The sequence below is a fragment of the Canis aureus genome, chromosome 16 (assembly GCF_053574225.1).
Source record: "Canis aureus isolate CA01 chromosome 16, VMU_Caureus_v.1.0, whole genome shotgun sequence".
Taxonomy (NCBI): domain Eukaryota; kingdom Metazoa; phylum Chordata; class Mammalia; order Carnivora; family Canidae; genus Canis; species Canis aureus.
In genome coordinates this window covers 27,864,923-27,883,755 of record NC_135626.1, presented here as the reverse complement: position 1 = coordinate 27,883,755, position 18,833 = coordinate 27,864,923, and the positions used below count along the sequence as shown (strand labels likewise).

General features: G+C 41.0%; 2 protein-coding genes and 1 non-coding gene across 20 annotated transcripts in view; 1 reads left to right on the top strand and 2 right to left on the bottom strand.

Moving 5' to 3' along the window:
* TEX14 (testis expressed 14, intercellular bridge forming factor) overlaps positions 1-16,334 on the bottom strand; it is a 115,819-nt gene extending 99,485 nt beyond the window's left edge. For 10 of the 13 annotated variants that reach the window (XR_013354305.1, XR_013354306.1, XM_077852482.1 and 7 more), the window contains exon 1: positions 16,178-16,334. The gene's annotated coding sequence lies outside the window, so the exon portion shown is untranslated. The remainder of the gene's footprint in view (positions 1-16,177) is intronic. The other 3 variants (XM_077852477.1, XM_077852479.1, XM_077852484.1) reach the window with 1 other exon arrangement.
* LOC144287312 (U1 spliceosomal RNA) lies at positions 2,923-3,086 on the bottom strand. Its single transcript, XR_013355147.1, has one exon. It is a non-coding gene; the product is annotated as a U1 spliceosomal RNA (small nuclear RNA).
* A 466-nt stretch (positions 16,335-16,800) lies between the features above and the next one.
* Positions 16,801-18,833, top strand: part of RAD51C (RAD51 paralog C) — a 57,085-nt gene continuing 55,052 nt past the window's right edge. For 5 of the 6 annotated variants that reach the window (XM_077852498.1, XM_077852497.1, XM_077852499.1 and 2 more), the window contains exon 1: positions 16,803-17,008. In XM_077852498.1, coding sequence (XP_077708624.1) covers positions 16,891-17,008 — 118 coding nt within the window. In that variant the 5' untranslated portion in view covers positions 16,803-16,890. Of the gene's footprint in view, positions 17,009-18,833 lie in introns of all 6 variants that reach the window. The other variant, XM_077852500.1, reaches the window with a different exon arrangement.

The following is an 18,833-nucleotide window of genomic DNA, read 5'->3' as shown; positions in this document are numbered from 1 at the left end:
GAAGGCAGAGGCTCAACTGACTGAGGCACTCAAGTGTCCTCATAACATTTTCTTTTAAAACCCCAAAGCCAGGACTCCTGGGTGGCTCAATGGTTGAGCATCTGCCTTGGCCCAGGGCGTGATCCTGGATCCGGGGATCGAGTCCCATATCAGGCTCCTCACAGGAAGCCTGCTTCTCCCTCTGCCTATGTCTCTGCCTCTCTGTGTCTCTCATGAATAAATTAAAATCTTTTTTTTAAAAAAACAACCTCAACCCAAACCCTTGCTAATATCCTTATCTTTCCAAGTGAGGAGTTAACAAGTAATAAAGAGATGTGATTTAAAATTACCAAGGGGGGCAGCCCTGGTGGCTCAGCAGTTTAGCGCCGCCTTCAGCCCAGGGCCTGATCCTGGAGACCCAGGACAGAGTCTCACATCAGGCTCCCTGTATGGAGCCTGCTTCTCCCTCTGCCTGTGTCTCTGCCTCTCTCTCTCTCTCTGTGTCTCTCATGAATAAATAAGTAAAATCTTAAAAAAAAAAAAAAAAATTACCAAGGGGGCACCTGGATGGCTCAGTTGGTTAAACATCCAACTCTTGGTTTCCGTTCAGGTCATGATCTTGGCTTGAGATCATGGGATTGAGCCCTGTGTTGAGTTCCCCAATCAGCAGGGAGTCTGCTCGAGTTACTCTCCCTCTGCCCCTACTCATGCTCGCTCTCTTTTTCTATCTCTATAATAAATAAATAAATCTGTAAATAAAATAAAATTACCAAGGGAACTGACTGAAGAACTGAAAATTGTTCCCTAAATAAAAGGACAGAGGAAGGAGGGTACTGTTTGGGGGGGAATATCAGCCAAATCCTCAGTATAAACAGCAGCACAAACATTATTTACTGAGGTAACCATGATGGAACAGCTATACAAGTTTTACAAGTAGTAGGTCTCCTGGCTGGCTCAGTAGGTAAAGCATGCTAGTCTTCATCTGGACTTGTGAGGTCAAGCCCCATGTTGGGCTTAGAGCTTACTTTAAAAAAAAGAAAGAAAAGAAAAAGAAAAAGCAGTGCTCTGGGGGAGGAATGGATGTGAGAAAGGGTGGATCAGGGGAGTGTTACTCAGGTTGAATCTTTCTGTATGATGCTTTCACATGCATAATGTTATTTTAATAAAATTGGGGGTAAAAATCAAGATCCAGGAGAAAATATAAAACACTTTCACTAGCAGAGATTGTACTGTAGTCTAGTTTTTCATTTTCGGGAAAATCTAACAATACAGCTCATGAGACATACCTGAAAAGGAGAGAACCCTTAGGCAGCCCGGGGGGCTCAGCGGTTTAGCGCCGCCTTCAGCCCAGGGCGTGATTCTGGAGACCCAGGATGGAGTCCCATGTTGGGCTCCCTGCATGGAGCCTGCTGCTCCCTCTGCCTGTGCCTCTGCCTTCCCCCCGCCCCCCTCTCTCTGTGTGTGTGTCTCTCATGAATAAATAAATAAAAATCTTAAAAATAAAAATCCTTAAAAAAAAAGGAGTGAACCCCCCCCCCCAATTTTAACTACTCATTTAAGTGGTAAATAAACACCCAGGCTTCTTCAAAGTAATCTATCATTTCACACTCTTAATTAACAAAGTGAAGACAATCCCTTATTTACTCCCTTTATCCTCCTCCCTTGGTGCATTTCTAGGTGCTTAGTCACCCAGACACTTCCTTCTATTCTTTTATTGTACACTGCTAAGGAACAACCAAGTGGAAAAACAGCTGCAGATAGCTTAAGGTAGTGAGAAGTGAGCCCTCTAGTGGTTAGCAGAAGAGTACACTCCATTCGGCAAGGAACTGGTACCAAGCGAACGGCCGCGCAAGCAATAATGGCCGCACACATCGGTATACTAACGTAGATAATAGAATTACAAACAGCCACATTGAGGAACTAAAACCCAAGCAGCAAGCCAATCATATGTCTTTTCAAAGTGCAAGTTACCAGTGGCGAGTACAGATGCAGTCCCCCTCTACCAAAAATCATGCCCTCCAGTTTTCCATATTTGAGGAAATTACCGGTCAGCACACCCAAAGTGCAATGACAGACAAATGTATGTACAATGTAAACAGATCAGCAGATACTGCTCATTTACATAGCCTTAGCACCTTTTGGTGACACTGCTCTATAACTACTGGTTTCCTTGATGTGGGAGGCTAAATAATAGCCCACCAAAAATGTCCACCTTAATCCCAAGAACCTGTGAAAGTATGCCTTTAATTTGCATGATTACACAGGTGTGACCAATGATTCTAGGATGGGAAAAACAACTTACAATTATTCTTGTATGTCTAATATGTATATATTAGATCTTATTTATTCATGAGAGACATACAGAGAGGCAGACACAGGTGTCCCTTTTATGCCTAACAACAAAAGGGTTACAGAAAATCAGGAAGGTAGAAAAGGGGCGGCGCCTGGGTAGCTCGGTGGTTGAGCATCTGCCTTTGGCTCAGGTCTCAAGTCCAACCATCTAGGTCCCCTTCAGGGAGCCTGCTTCTCTTCTCCCTCAGCTTCTCTCTCATGAATAAGTAAAACCTTAGCTAAAAAGAAAAAAAAAAAGTAGTAAAAATACATGAAGTTTAAACCCTTGAAGTCCTATTATAAGTGGATATCGGGCAGCCCCGGTGGCGCAGCTGTTTAGCGCCGCCTGCAGCCCGGGGTGTGATCCTGGAAACCTAGGATCGAGTCCCGCGTCGGGCTTCCTGCATGGAGCCTGCCTCTCTCTCGCTCTCTGAATGAATAAATAAATCTTAAAAAAAAAAAAACTGGATATCACCGAGGAACGTGTAGCTCCTCATAACCACAAATAACTTGAAAATTAAGCAAGCTGTACTTACTTAAAATACAGCCTGCCTCTAACCTTCCAAAGCCACTAATCACATAAAAGCCAATCCTTTTCTTGAACGACAAAACCAGGGGAAAGCGCGAACGCAGTCCCCCACTACCACAAATTATGCAGTCGAGTTTCCCACATTTGGGGAAATCGCAGGGGTCAGCACATCCGGAGTGCAATGGATAAGCCTCGCCCTGGGAAAACCACCTTCGTGATCATGGTATCTCCCCTGCCAGGTAAGTATGAGTTGCTGTACTTGCCCGGCACCTCACGCTCAGATGGAAGTCACTCTTAAGATAGGATTACTTTTCTCATGCATTCTATCGACGCCATTGCTCTGAAATAAAGAGTCTTCAAACTATAGTTACTATGCAGCAATATTTTATATATCTGGATATTGCCAAAAATCTTGGAACTAGAAGCCCAGTGTAAGCATGACCAGCAGTCATTGCGCTTATCTACATATTCCACACCCCTTTTGCTGATCTCATTTAGCGTATCGTATATTCCTAGCTACTGGTGCTGTTCAAATACAACTCAAAGGTAAAGATGCTCTACAGATTTAAAGATAAATGACATAAATTAGTTCCTTCTTTCAAGGTTTGGGAGCTAATGATGTCACTGATGTCTGGCGCAGATCAGCAAGCCCCTAGCCACGTAATTGAAAGACCAAGACTAAAAAGATTAAATTTGGGAAAACTACATATGAAAATCCAATTCGGGGATCCCTGGGTGGCTCAGCGGTTTAGCGCCTGCCTTTGGCCCAGGGCGCGATCCCGGAGTCCCGGGATCGAGTCCCGCGATCGAGTCCCGCGTCGGGCTCCCGGCATGGAGCCTGCTTCTCCCCCATCCTGTGTCTCTGCCTCTCTCTCTCTCTCTCTCTCTCTCTGTGTGTCTATCATAAACAAATAAACAAACTTTAAAAAAGACAAAGAAAATCCAATTCGTGTATTGCTAAAAATAGGTTGTTCAAGGCTTCAAGCACAAGCACAAAATATGCTCTCTTTCAAATACACAGCAAATGATCACCCTTACTTGAAAAAGCAGTTGTATAAACACTAGTTCTAATTCTGAGGCAAGCTAACTAGGGAAAAGCTCACAGCACCCCCTTCCTATACACACATTTGGGGAAGTCCCAGGGGTGTGCAGAGCTGGAGTGTGATGATGGATTGTGATGATGGTCCACACCATTGGAAGCCCCCTGTCTGACCAGAATGTCTCCCTTCCCAAGCATCAATAAATTGTGTTTCTAAGTATCCTTAGCCCTGCCGGGTGCCAACTCCCCTGTGTTCTATTATACAAGCTGTCATCCGTCATCATTTTCTTTTTCATGGGTGTCTCCGAAATCCAGAACAAGACTACTGAAGACTCCATCCCAGAAGAAACTGCCCAGCCCTCCTTGATTCTTATTAAGATTTTATTTTATTTATTCATGAGAGAAACAGAGAGGCAGAGATACAGGCAGAGGGAGAAGCAGGCTCCCTGTGAGGATCCCAATGTGGAACTCGATCCCAGGACCCTAGAATCATGCCCTGAGCCAAAGGCAGATGCTCAACCACTGAGCCACCCAGGTGCCCTCCTTGACTCATATTAGACTCTTCAATAAGAGCAAATCCTATCTCAGGTAATGGTTAATAATTCCAATACCATATCCACATATAAATATTATTAGTCTTAATCCTATCCTTCCTCCTTCACTGTAAATTAAAATTGGAGTTTCCAAGTTCCAACTGTTCAATTGTCTCTCCATGATCACACCAGAATCAATTTTACAGGACTCCTCTGGTGTTCTCTGCCAAAATGAATTTTTTTTCAAAGATTTTATTTATTAATTCATTAGAGACACACATAGAGAGATAGGCAGAGACACAGGCAGAGGGGGAAGGAGGCTCCATGCAGGGAGCCCCACATGGGACCTGATCCTGGGAGTCCAGGACCACGCCCTGGGCTGAAGGCAGGCACTAAACCGCTGAGCCACCCAGGGATCCCTCAAAATGAATTTTTATTTTTTTTTCAGAGTTTTACATCTTTAGAACTGGAAGAAATAACGCTGATTTTAAACAATCTTATTAAAGTACAGATGGAGAGAGAATAAATATTGGGGCAGAGTGGAGGCAGAGACTCTGATGGGAGCTGCAACTATTCCTCAAATCTGACCTTTTGACTCTTTATTTAAAAAAAATCACCAGTTTGATTTTTATAGATTTTCTCCCCCCAAAGAACTATATAATATATATGCATATATATCCATAGACACATATACATAAACATATATATATGCATATACAACCTAATCTACAAATAAAATATCTATGTTTTGTGAAATTAAAGTTAAGAGATCTTGAAATCTGGCAGGAACCACTCATGTAAGGGAAAAAGGTGGTATCTATGAACTAGACTACTGTTACCACTAAACAACTCTTAAATTCAAACTGCCATTTTCAGGGATGCCTAGGTGGCTCAGTGGTTGAGTGTCTACCTTTGGCTCAGGTCATGATCCTGGGGTCCTGGGATCAAGTCCCATCGGACTCCCTGAGGGAGCCTGCTTCTCCCTCTGCCTATGTCTCTACCTCTCTCTCTGTGCCTCTCACGAATTAATAAATAACATCTTTAAAAAAAAAAAAGAAAAAAAAGTTTTTTTAAAAAACTGCCATTTTTATTTTTTATTTATTTATTTATTTTTATTTTTTATTTATTTATGATAGTCACAGAGAGAGAGAGAGAGGCAGAGACACAGGCAGAGGGAGAAGCAGGCTCCATGCACCGGGAGCCTGATGTGGGATTCCATCCCGGGTCTCCAGGATCGCGCCCTGGGCCAAAGGCAGGCGCCAAACCGCTGCGCCACCCAGGGATCCCAAAAAACTGCCATTTTTAGATGTGTGACTAGCAGTGCTTTTTTTCTTCTTTTTTAAAAAGATTTTATTTATTTGAGAGACAAAGTGAGAAAGCACAAATGGGGGGTTGGAACAGAGGGAGAAGCAGAATTCCTGCTGAGCATGGAGCCCCAGGTGGGGCTTGCTCTGTGGCAGAGCTGACTGAGCCACCCACACCTCCCAGCAGTGCTTTCTTAAACAAGTAACACACAGCTCTTAAACAGCCCCTACTCTTCACAAGGCTAGTTTCAATATTTCACAAGAACTTCATTGTTATTGCCTTACTTATCAAAACATTCATCTGAGACAGTATGCCTTAGGGCAAAAAGGTGACTTTCCCTCACTTTCTTGTAGCTCAAGCAGGTTAAGAAAGACATTAGAACAGCAGTGGTGAGAGTGGACATCCCTGTCTTGTTCCTGATCTTAGGGGAAAGGCTCCTAGTGCTTCCCCATTTTTTTTTTTTTTTTTTTTTTTTTTTTTTTTTTTTTTTTTTTTTTTTTTAAGAGCAAAGTCTTTTTATTGTTTAAAACATGTCACAGAATAAGATTTATTTTTTCAAGTGAAGTTTTAAGATACTCAATCTTTTCTATTCTCTCTGGTGATAACACTTTAATACATCATACATGCACAGCAGAGATTGAAGTTCATTAGTCCTAGCCTCAGCAATCAGACAACAAAAAGACATTAAAGGCATTCAAATTGGCAAAGAAGAAGTCAAACTCTCCCTCTTCGCCGATGACATGATACTCTACATAGAAAACCCAAAAGTCTCCACCCCAAGATTGCTAGAACTCATACAGCAATTCGGTAGCGTGGCAGGATACAAAATCAATGCCCAGAAGTCAGTGGCATTTCTATACACTAACAATGAGACTGAAGAAAGAGAAATTAAGGAGTCAATCCCATTTACAATTGCACCCAAAAGCATAAGATACCTAGGAATAAACCTCACCAAAGATGTAAAGGATCTATACCCTCAAAACTATAGAACACTTCTGAAAGAAATTGAGGAAGACACAAAGAGATGGAAAAATATTCCATGCTCATGGATTGGCAGAATTAATATTGTGAAAATGTCAATGTTACCCAGGGCAATATACACGTTTAATGCAATCCCTATCAAAATACCATGGACTTTCTTCAGAGAGTTAGAACAAATTATTTTAAGATTTGTGTGGAATCAGAAAAGACCCCGAATAGCCAGGGAAATTTTAAAAAAGAAAACCATATCTGGGGGCATCACAATGCCAGATTTCAGGTTGTACTACAAAGCTGTGGTCATCAAGACAGTGTGGTACTGGCACAAAAACAGACACATAGATCAGTGGAACAGAATAGAGAATCCAGAAGTGGACCCTGAACTTTATGGGCAACTAATATTCGATAAAGGAGGAAAGACTATCCATTGGAAGAAAGACAGTCTCTTCAATAAATGGTGCTGGGAAAATTGGACATCCACATGCAGAAGAATGAAACTAGACCACTCTCTTGCACCATACACAAAGATAAACTCAAAATGGATGAAAGATCTAAATGTGAGACAAGATTCCATCAAAATCCTAGAGAAGAACACAGGCAACACCCTTTTTGAACTCGGCCATAGTAACTTCTTGCAAGATACATCCACGAAGGCAAAAGAAACAAAAGCAAAAATGAACTATTGGGACTTCATCAAGATAAGAAGCTTTTGCACAGCAAAGGATACAGTCAACAAAACTCAAAGACAACCTACAGAATGGGAGAAGATATTTGCAAATGACATATCAGATAAAGGGCTAGTTTCCAAGATCTATAAAGAACTTATTAAACTCAACACCAAAGAAACAAACAATCCAATCATGAAATGGGCAAAAGACATGAACAGAAATCTCACAGAGGAAGACATAGACATGGCCAACATGCATATGAGAAAATGCTCTGCATCACTTGCCATCAGGGAAATACAAATCAAAACTACAATGAGATACCACCTCACACCAGTGAGAATGGGGAAAATTAACAAGGCAGGAAACAACAAATGTTGGAGAGGATGCGGAGAAAAGGGAACCCTCTTACACTGTTGGTGGGACTGTGAACTGGTGCAGCCACTCTGGAAAACTGTGTGGAGGTTCCTCAAACAGTTAAAAATAGACCTGCCCTACGACCCAGCAATTGCACTGTTGGGGATTTACCCCAAAGATACAAATGCAATGAAACGCCGGGACACCTGCACCCCGATGTTTCTAGCAGCAATGGCCACGATAGCCAAACTGTGGAAGGAGCCTCGGTGTCCAACGAAAGATGAATGGATAAAGAAGATGTGGTTTATGTATACAATGGAATATTACTCAGCTATTAGAAATGACAAATACCCACCATTTGCTTCAACGTGGATGGAACTGGAGGGTATTATGCTGAGTGAAGTAAGTCAGTCGGAGAAGGACAAACATTATATGTTCTCATTCATTTGGGGAATATAAATAATAGTGAAAGGGAAAATAAGGGAAGGGAGAAGAAATGTGTGGGAAATATCAGAAAGGGAGACAGAACGTAAAGACTGCTAACTCTGGGAAACGAACTAGGGGTGGTAGAAGGGGAGGAGGGCGGGGGGTGGGAGTGAATGGGTGACGGGCACTGGGTGTTATTCTGTATGTTAGTAAATTGAACACCAATAAAAAAAAAAAAAAAAAAAATGTAGATTTATAGGAGTTTTAGAAAAAAAAAAAAAAAAAAAAAAAAAAAAAAAAAAAAAAGAAAGACATTAGAGCTATAATCCTCACAGAAGCCCTGCAAACCTTAGTACCTTGAGGAGAGCCACATTTCTTTGATTGGAAAAATACACGGACATACATGTGTTTGTTAAATAATAACAAGTTAACACAGAAAAAAGTAAAGTTTTTTAGTTCCTTTTACAAAGCTTGAAAAACTATTGCCAAAGCCAAAGTAGATGTAATAATCTCACAGATTAATCTCACAAACAAAAAGACAAACTGTTAGCTAAATCTTTTTTTTTTAAGATTTTATTTATTTATTCATAGAGATAGAGAGAGAGGCAGAGACACAGGCAGAGGGAGAAGCAGGCATCATACAGAGAGCATGACGTGGGACTCGATCCAGGGTCTCCAGGATCACGCCCTGGGCTGCAGGCAGTGCTAAACCGCTGTACCACCAGGGCTGCCCTGTTAGCTAAATCTATAACAGCTTTACGAACTGGATCTAATAGGGTACTAAAATAACATACACAATAACTAAATAGGTTTTATGACAGGAATATAGGACCTAAGTACATAAGAGTATATGATAGAAATAGCATGTCCTATAGGTGAGGACAAAAATTAATTACCTCCTAAAGAGTGCTTAGAAAATTGGTTCACCACTGAAAAAAAATTACTTTCTATTTTATATTTTATTTTATTTTATTTATTTTTTTTTTAATTTTTATTTATTTATGATAGTCACAGAGAGAGAGAGAGAGGCAGAGACACAGGCAGAGGGAGAAGCAGGCTCCATGCACCGGGAGCCCGACGTGGGATTCGATCCTGGGTCTCCAGGATCGCGCCCTGGGCCAAAGGCAGGCACCAAACCACTGCGCCACCCAGGGATCCCCTCTACTTTATATTTTAAAAATCAATAGGTTAAAATGTCCAAATTAAGTCATAAACCTCATGTAGAAAAATACAGGTATTTATGTTTATGATTTTGAAGAAAAGTATTTAAAATGTTTTTTCTTGTTTATTTAAGTAAGTGATTTCTGCACCCAAAAAGGGGCTCAAACTCATGATCCTGGGATCAAGAGTCACATGCTCTTCTAATTGAGAGCCTGCCAGTTGGAAAAGACTTTCTAATTTCTAAGCATGTTACCAAAGTCAGAATTAAATACAAACTTCAACTAAATCTGCATACAACAAAAGTCAACAAAGTAAAAAATATCCAATTTTAAATACAAATGACAAAGTGGGAAGATATTTGCAATATACAGATTAGGCAAACAGCCTATATAATATGCGTATCAGAGAGGATAGGCAGCATATGGAATAAAAGCATGGGTTTTGATGTCAAAGCTGAGCAGAATATGTGGCCTATAGTAAGCACAATAAATATTAGTTGTTTCTGATAATAAAAAAATAGACATGTTACAAATATATATTTTAAATTAAAATATGTCAGTTATAAAGTGGGAAAGAATGTACTGATGTTCATAGCACCATTATTCACAATAGCCAAGAGTGCAAGAAACCCCCATGTCTATCCACAGATGAATGGATAAACAAAATGTGATATAAAAGTAAAATCATATATTACTCAGACTTCAAAGGGAAGGAAACTCTGACATATGCTACAATATGGATAAACTTTCAGGACATTATGTTAATGTTATGGTTATGAAATAAACCAGTCACAAAAAGACAAATACTACACGATTCCACTTCTGTAAAGTATTAAGAGTATTAATTAATTAATAAGTATTAATTAATAGAAACAAAGTAGAATGGTGGTAGCCAGTGGCTGAGGGAAGGGGGAATGAGAAGCTGTTGTTTAATGGGTATACAGTTTCAAGTCCGCAAGATAAAAAAGCTCTGGAGATCAGTTTCACAACATTGTGAAGATAATTAACACTATTGAACTGTACATTTAAAAATGATTAAGATGATAAATTTTATGTTATCTTACCATTTTACAAATTAAAAGTGGGCAAGGGATATAAATGAGTTATAATAAGATATATTTGCCCAATAAAACCATATAAAATTTTTAACTTAATAATAAAAGATAATAACCAGTTAAAATCAATTATACCTCAATAACAAAGGAAAAAATTATTTATTTATTTATTTATTTATTTATTTATTTATTTATTTATTTCCCAAAGGAAAAAATATTTAAAGACTCAAAGGCCAGTGTTCGGGTGGAGGTAGGAAAATTAGCCCTCAAATGCTGTTAGTAGGAGTGTAAGTGGTACAAACATTTGGCAATATGATTCAAAATGAAAATGTGCGTACTCTCTGACCCAAGAATTCTACTTCTAGAAAATACTGAGAGAGAGAGAAAGAGAGAGAGAGACTATGCTATTTTATCATAGCAAATAAACGTAATAATTAAACTGTATAGTGATAGGCCACTTATTAGAAACATGGGCCTCAGGAACGTATGCAACCCTTAAGTTTAATTTTCAAATAATTTGTAATTACATGGGAGAAAGCTTCTGACAAAATACTAAGTGAAAAAATATATACACGTTTATTTACAATTTGACCATAAATATGTAAAATAAATACATTATATGAACTTGTAGAAAGATTAAAATAACCCAAAATGTTAACATTACCTATGAGTTAAATAGAAAATGTGAGTTTTAGTTTCTTCTTTATATTTTCTAGATCTTGTCTTCTACAAGTATATGCTTACTACAAATTTATATTTTTCACCATATTTATTTTTTTTAAGATTTCTTCCATTTATCTGAGAGAACATAAGAGAGAGATATCACAAGCAGGGGCAGGAGCAGAGGGAGAAGAGACTCCTTGCTGAGCAGGGAACCCAACCAGGCACTACCACCATATTTAAAGTACAAATAGAAAAATATAGGGAGAGGGACACCTGAGTGGCTCAGTGGTTGGGCATCTGCCTTTGGCTCAGGTCATGATCCTGGAGTCCTGGGATCGAGTCCAGCATCGGGCTCCCTGCGGGAAGTCTGCTTCTCCCTCTGCCTGTCTCTCTCTTTCTCAGATCTCTTATGAATAAATAAATAAAATCTTTTTAAAAAAGAAAAATATATGGAGAAAGGTACAGATCAATCATCTAACCATCCTTTTTTTTTTTTTTTTTTTTTTTTAAACACATATCTACTTAGCACCTACTAAAACCATACACTGGGTTAGGGGCTCTAGGAAAACAATAGGAAGTAAAATCCACATGGTCTCACTCTACTTAAGTTTTCAATCTAGTTAGGGAGACAGACATGTTAAGTAAATGATGACACAGAGGCACTTGGTACCGTGAGAATCTTAAAAGGGAGATTTGAGTCTTACTAAGAAATTTGGTCTGTATCCTAGGAGCAAAATAGGAAGTGACATGAGCTGAAATGTAGAACTGTACTGTAGAAAGAACATTCTGGTTGCAGTATTAGAGAACAGACGGGGGGAGGAGATGACAAGATGTACAGAGACTAGCTAGGATCTTGAGTACCTATAAGCAAAATGATGGGAGCTTGGCCTGGAGGAAGAGGCATGAACAGAATCAAGATATGTTAAAGAGAAACTTAATAGAATCTGTATAATGCATTGAACTGGGGAATGAAAGGGAAGGAGGTGTTGAGAATATTTCTAGGTTTCTAGTATGTACACATGGAAGGATGGATATTCAATTCATGGAGGTAGGGAATGCAGCAAGAGACAGGTTTTGGCAGTGGGCTGAGGAAGATAATGAGATAGGTTTAAGATGGCCTGAGTTGGGACCCCTGGGTGGGTCAGCGGTTTGGCGCCTGCCTTTGGCCCAGGGCGCAATCCTGGAGTCCCAGATCGAGTCCCGCGTCCGGCTCCTGGCATGGCGTCTGCTTATGCTTCTGCCTGTGTCTCTGCCTCTCTCTCTCTCTCTCTCTATCATAAAAAAAAAAAAAAGAAAAAAAAAAAGAAAAAAAAGACGGCCTGAGTTAGAGGGGCACGTGAATGGCTCAGTTGGTTAAGAGTTTGCTTTCAACTCAGGTTGTGATGCTAGAGTCCTGGAATCAAGTGCAAGTCTGGCAATTGTGGGGAGTCTGTTTCCCCCTCTACTATTACCCCACACTCATATGCATGCTAATAAAATCTAAAAAAAAAAAAAAAAGCTGAGTCGAAGACCTTTGCACTGTCCAGTAGGCAATCAGATACTTGCATGTGGAGGTGAGAAAACAGGGCAGGGCTAGAAATATAAATTTTTTAAGAATTGGGGTGCCTAGGTGGCTCAGTGAGTTAAATGTATGACTTCTGCTGAAGTCATAATCTCTCATGATCTCAGGGTCCTGGGATCATACCCTGCATTGAGGTCTTGCCCTGCATTGGGCTTTACTCTAAGTGAGGAATCTGCTTGTCCCTCTCCCTCTCCTTCTGCCCCTCTCCCCAGTGGGGCACGTGCTTTCTCTCTCTCTCAAATAAATAAATAAATAAATAAACAAACAAACAAACAAACAAACAAATAAAATATTTTTTAAAATTTATTTTTAAAGATTTTATTTATTCATGAGAGACAGAGAGAGAGAGAGGGAGGGAGAGAGAGGCGCAGAGACAGGCAGAGGGAGAAGCAGCAGACTCCATGCAGGGAGCCCAATAAGGGACTTGATCCCGGGACTCCAGGATCCCTCCCTGGGCTGAAGGCAGGTGCTAAACCGCTGAGCCACCCAGGGATCCCAGATAAATAAAATCTTTAAAAAAGAATTATTGGCATATAGTCATTGAACTGTCAATGTGAATAAGATAGAGAATTCGAATGAGAGAGAGAGCAGAACAGAATAGTCAGCAAAAGGTCTGCTATAGGTCTTAAAAGACCTGTCACATTTCAGGGCCAGATTATGGAAGATGAGCTTCCAAGGGAGACAGAAAAGCCAGATAGATAAGGAAGAAAATCTGAAGTGTGGCATCACAAATGAGGTTTCAAGAGTTTGTGGACAACAAACAAATATTGAGCTCCTACTATGTATAAGGCTTTGTATAATTGATATTGATACTCCAAATATATGTGTCTGAGGCTTTAAGTTTTATCATAACCACCTTTAAAGCTAAGCCTTAATTCAAAGTTTTTCTCGGTCAGAACAGCATTCATTTCTCTTTCCATTCCCAAATCCACTTGAACATTCAAGGTCACCATTTTTAGAAGTTCTGTATTTTTAAAGAAAATAAATCTCTCCTGAGCTATAAAACAAAAATTCAGATTGCTCCTCTACTATATGTCTAGAAAATAGCCCAGTTAGCATGAAAATATCTCACCTGAATACTTAGATTAACTATAGATATTGGCAATAATAGGTCATTCCCACCCTTAGTATCCTATCTAGATAACAATGAAAGCCAGAAATACTCAATAATGATCCTGACTGATGATATGCTCAAGAGCAGAAATTGTCACTTGCCATATCTCCATGCACATATTAGCACTTTATAAATATTTAATCTTGCTTAAATGAGCCAATCTTCTAATTTTAAATAGTAATCCAAGTAAACTGTTCACAAGATAATTGAAAGCATCAAGTTAAATAAAATGTGTAAAAGAACTTTTCTTTGGTACTTTATAACTATAGGCACTTGGGATCCCTGGGTGGCGCAGCGGTTTGGCGCCTGCCTTTGGCCCAGGGCGCGATCCTGGAGACCCGGGATCGAATCCCACGTCGGGCTCCCGGTGCATGGAGCCTGCTTCTCCCTCTGCCTGTGTCTCTGCCTCTCTCTCTCTCTGTGACTATCATAAATAAATAAAAATTAAAAAAAAAAACAAAACTATAGGCACTTAAAAAATGTCTCAGGATTAGCACTCTGCTGAGCTAGGTGTTTATTTATTTATTTTATTTTATTTTATTTTATTTATTTATTTATTTATGATAGTCACAGAGAGAGAGAGAGAGAGAGAGAGAGAGAGAGAGGCAGAGACACAGGCAGAGGGAGAAGCAGGCTCCATGCACTGGGAGCCCGATGTGGGATTCAATCCCTAGTTTCCAGGATCACGCCCTGGGCCAAAGGCAGGCGCTAAACCGCTGTGCCACCCAGGGATCCCCAAGCTGGTGTTTAATAAAGCTTTAATCAACTGAAGAAAGATGTACAGTATTTTAAAATGGAGAAAGAAACTAAAATTTATTACGGACCTTTTCTGTGCTAAACATTTTATATTTGTTAATGTGATCTTTCCAATAATCCCACTAATTATTACCTTTTACTTGCATGTGAGGAAACTGATAACTTGCTGCAAGGCTCACAGTTGGTAATTTCAGAGATGTGTTACAAATCCAAATTCGTATGACTCCAAGGTTCATGCTCATTTGTGCACAGCAGTGCCTCTCAAACTTTCTCATCAACTAATGCCAAATTGCAATGGAAAAAAAGACATATGACATATTCCTAGGAGGCTTTGGGAGACTACTGAGGTATCTAGTTTTTTTTTTTTTTTTTTAAGATTTTATTTATTCATGAGAGACACACACAGAGAGGCAGAGACAGGCAGAGACACAGAGGGAGAGAAGCAGACCCCATGCAGGGAGCCCGGGTCTCCAGGATCACGCCCTGGGCTGAAGGCGGCACTAAACCGCTGGGCCACCCGGGCTGCCCAGGTATCCAGTTTAAACTGGATCTTCCAAGTTTTATGTTTATTCAAAAATTTATTTTATGTTTACATTTTACTTTACAATACATTAAAATTTATTTAATATAAAATATTTTAAAGGGCTTACCAGTTAAAATTCAATTCTTCTCTCTCTTAAAAAAAAAATTGAGAGAATCTGACACCACAGGAGTATTTTCCATAAAAATCCCATAGCTTTGTTTAGTTCCCGGTACCTGGCCTCATAAACCTGAATCCTAGTTTGAAAGCCTTACTAGAGCAAAATGCATTAAAGAACTGTGAAGAATGATGCGAAAACAATAATTATTGGCAACTCAAGGCTCAGAATAAGATATTAATAACACATAACTCTATGACTACAGATAGAGTCGACTACTTTAACTCGCCACTGCCAGTGAAACAAAGTCCTAAACATGACTGATTCCACTCAGTTTGCGCAAACTTAACTGAAGCACTATCCTTAAATAGGTTAACACCATCTCTTCACCCAAGACCCTGGTAGCTTTACATGCATGAATTCTCCTCGCGAACATTTACGTAATGTCCACGGTGTGCGCAGGTGGGACTCATACCAGTAGTTAAGCACAGCACCAAGTGACAATCCACATTTTGACCAGTTCTACCAGATTTTCCCTGTCTTCCCAAATGGGGGACAAACACTTCTCGAATTCTACCCACAAAGCCCCCACCCTAAAGCAGCTCACAATTTGGAGGTAGGTCAGGGTAGAAGAAAGGGTACTAGGTTTTTTATTTTGGCTTGAAGAAAACTATGCTCTAAGCTTCTGTGTCCTTGTTTTCCTCATGGTTACGGTTGTGAGCATTTGAAATGTGTGGGATTTGCTAAAGTGCTCAACATATGTTTCCTTCCTTAGATCTTACGTACTTAAAGGACTCTGATTTGCAATACTTAGGGAGTTCCTTTAAGCTGGGGAAAAAATTTTTAAAAAAACAATCTTACATATGTAGTGAACGAGTTACTCCCCTAAAGAAATCACATTCACTTACGCAAAGAGAGACTTCGTAAACCACCTTCCAAACCGCCTCAATTCCCTCAAAGTTCTCTATTTTAGAAGGGGATCCCTTCTCAACTCTGTACCAGAGCAGGAGCTCCTGCGTAGCCCAATTACTCCCTCTCAGGAAAGAGGAGCCCATGCCCACCCCGCTACTGAGACATTACTTGCTTACTTTTCCAGCTACTTCTTAAGCTAGGCAGGCCGTGAACCAACGGTCTCAGAAACCACCATGCTTCAGACCAGACTCGCGGGGAAGGCGTCAGTGGGTGCGGGGATTGGACGCCTAGGGCTCCTCGTGGCGTGGCGGTGGGGGGCTGGCCCACAATCCCTCGCGCGGGCGAGGGCGAGGGCGAGGGCGAGGGCGGGAACGGCGAAGGGGGAAGGCAAGGGGGACACCCAACGTGAGAAGACATGAAACTGGAACCGTGTAATGGAGACGCCGATTAATCCTTATGTGGCCATTTCACATCCCAAACCGGTAACTGGCCAGTGTGTGCGTTATCCCCATTCGGTCATATCATTCCTATGAATAACCTTGAGGTTCCACCCAACGGCCCGGGGCTGAGTGCTGGAAATGAGGTGTGTAGGGCCTGGTTCTCCATCTTGCGGTCTCCACCCATCTTTTTACTGTCAGGATGTATGTTTGATGGGGAAACTGTAAATGGGATTTGTAAGAATCACGACAGAAACGGTGCGCCTACGAGAGAATACAGCACTCTTCTCAGAGCGGACAAGCCTAAGGCCGCCTGCAGTCAGGCCCAAGACCCCGCCCTTTCCGCCTTACGTCTGACGTCACGTGGCGCGCGCGCGGGCGTGCGGAGTGGAGGCTGCAGTTTAGCAACCGTGGGTGCGCGCGGATTGCGCGCGTAGGCGCCGGGTTTTGAAATGCAGCGGGATTTAGTGAGTTTCCCGCTGTCCCCAGCGGTGCGGGTGAAGCTGGTGTCCGCAGGTTTCCAAACTGCTGAGGAACTCCTAGAGGTGAAACCATGTGAACTAAGCAAAGGTAACGACTTCCGACGGCAAGCTCAGGCACACGGCGCCTGACACGGTCGGTGTCGCCTCCATCGCGGTTCTTCCGCCTTCAGGCTTCCGCCCAGTCTCCGCCAGATTCCTCCTCCTAAGGCTGCGTTTGCAAGGTGAAACCTCGCCTTGACTCCAATTAAACATGGTGTAAATGGGTTAGAGATATGGTCTTAAAAACATTTACTAATTGTTTTCTCTACCTGTGCCTGCCGAATCCTGAGGATTATCTAATTGATTACTCAAAGGACCCTGTTAACGTGGATTATTATGTCCAATATACTGATGAAGGAACAGATGCTTGGGGAGGTTAAGTAACTTTTCATGATGCCTAGGATAGGAAATTGTCGGGCCAGAATTGGTCCCCAGACAGCTTGTCTAGTTTCAGCTGTTCCAAAGTCCGAGGGGCAAGGGATTATATTTAAGAAATGAAAGATTTGCGATAGGACTGGAGACACTAAGCGAGAAAGGGAGCAGAATCCCCAGCAGCTGGAGAAAGCAATGGAAAAAAGACATTGCTTCTCTTTTGTAATTCACTAGAAAAACAAAACCAGGGATCCCTGGGTGGCGCAGCGGTTTGGCGCCTGCCTTTGGCCCAGGGCGCGATCCTGGAGACCGGGGATCGAATCCCACGTCGGGCTCCCGGTGCATGGAGCCTGCTTCTCGCTCTGCCTATGTCTCTGCCTCTCTCTCTCTCTCTCTCTGTGACTATCATAAATAAATAAAAAATTAAAAAAAGAAAAAAAAGAAAAACAAAACCAGAAACCCCAAACCTCTCATTCCAGAACACTGTAGATTATACATTGGAGGGAACCACCGTATCATGAGGTAAACAAAAATGACGCTGTATTGCCCTCATTCTCACTGTACATGTTACACTAAGGTGTGCTCAGAACTGCTCTTAAGATAGAACAAAATTTTAAGCCCTTGCCCTTATTAATAGAACATACGGAGGTTTTAACTCGCTACTCAAGAATCAATGTTGTAGACTCAATGTTAGCGATTTGTTTTAAAGCTTATACTGCACAGTTTCCCAAAGTTTGATGGGCTCTTTCACTTTTTTTTTTCCCAAACAGTTGGTTATACAGAAAAAAAAAAAAAGAATCTGCATGATACTGATAGCAAACAATTATGGAGCTTTCTGGATGGCCTCGGTATTCTAACGAGCTTTTCTTTCTTTCTTTTTTTTTTTTTTAAGATTTTATTTATTTATTCATGGGAGACAAAGAGGGAGGGAGCCAGAGAAATAGGCAGAGAGAGAAGCAGGCTCCCTGCAGGGAGCCGGATGTGGGACTTCATCCCAGGACCCCGGGATTACGCCCTGAGCCAAAAGGCAGACACTCAACCCCTGAGCCACCCAGGGATCCCTCTACTGAGCTTTTCAACATGTATTATCTTCAGTTTTACAGTAGAAAAGAATCTGAGGCAAAAAAAGTTAACTTGTCCATACTAAGTACCTACATAGTAAGTGGTTCGTTCAGTCAGGGTTTACAAGCCCAAGAAACTGACTCCAGAGTTGAGGATTTTATTTTATTATTATTATTTTTAAATTCATTTATTTATTCATGAGAGACACACAGAGAGAGAGAGAGAGGTAGAGACACAGGCAGAGAGAGAAGCAGGCTCCATGCAGGGTGCCTGACATGGGACATGATCGGGTCTCTTATCTGATTCCATGTACATCAATTATCAACCAGTTGATAAATTGGATCCCAGTTACTTTAGTTTCAGCCATATCATTGCAAATGTCCGGTCTCAATGGAAGTTAATGGTTCTCATTGTAAATTTGTATGTTATTGTGATTTTTA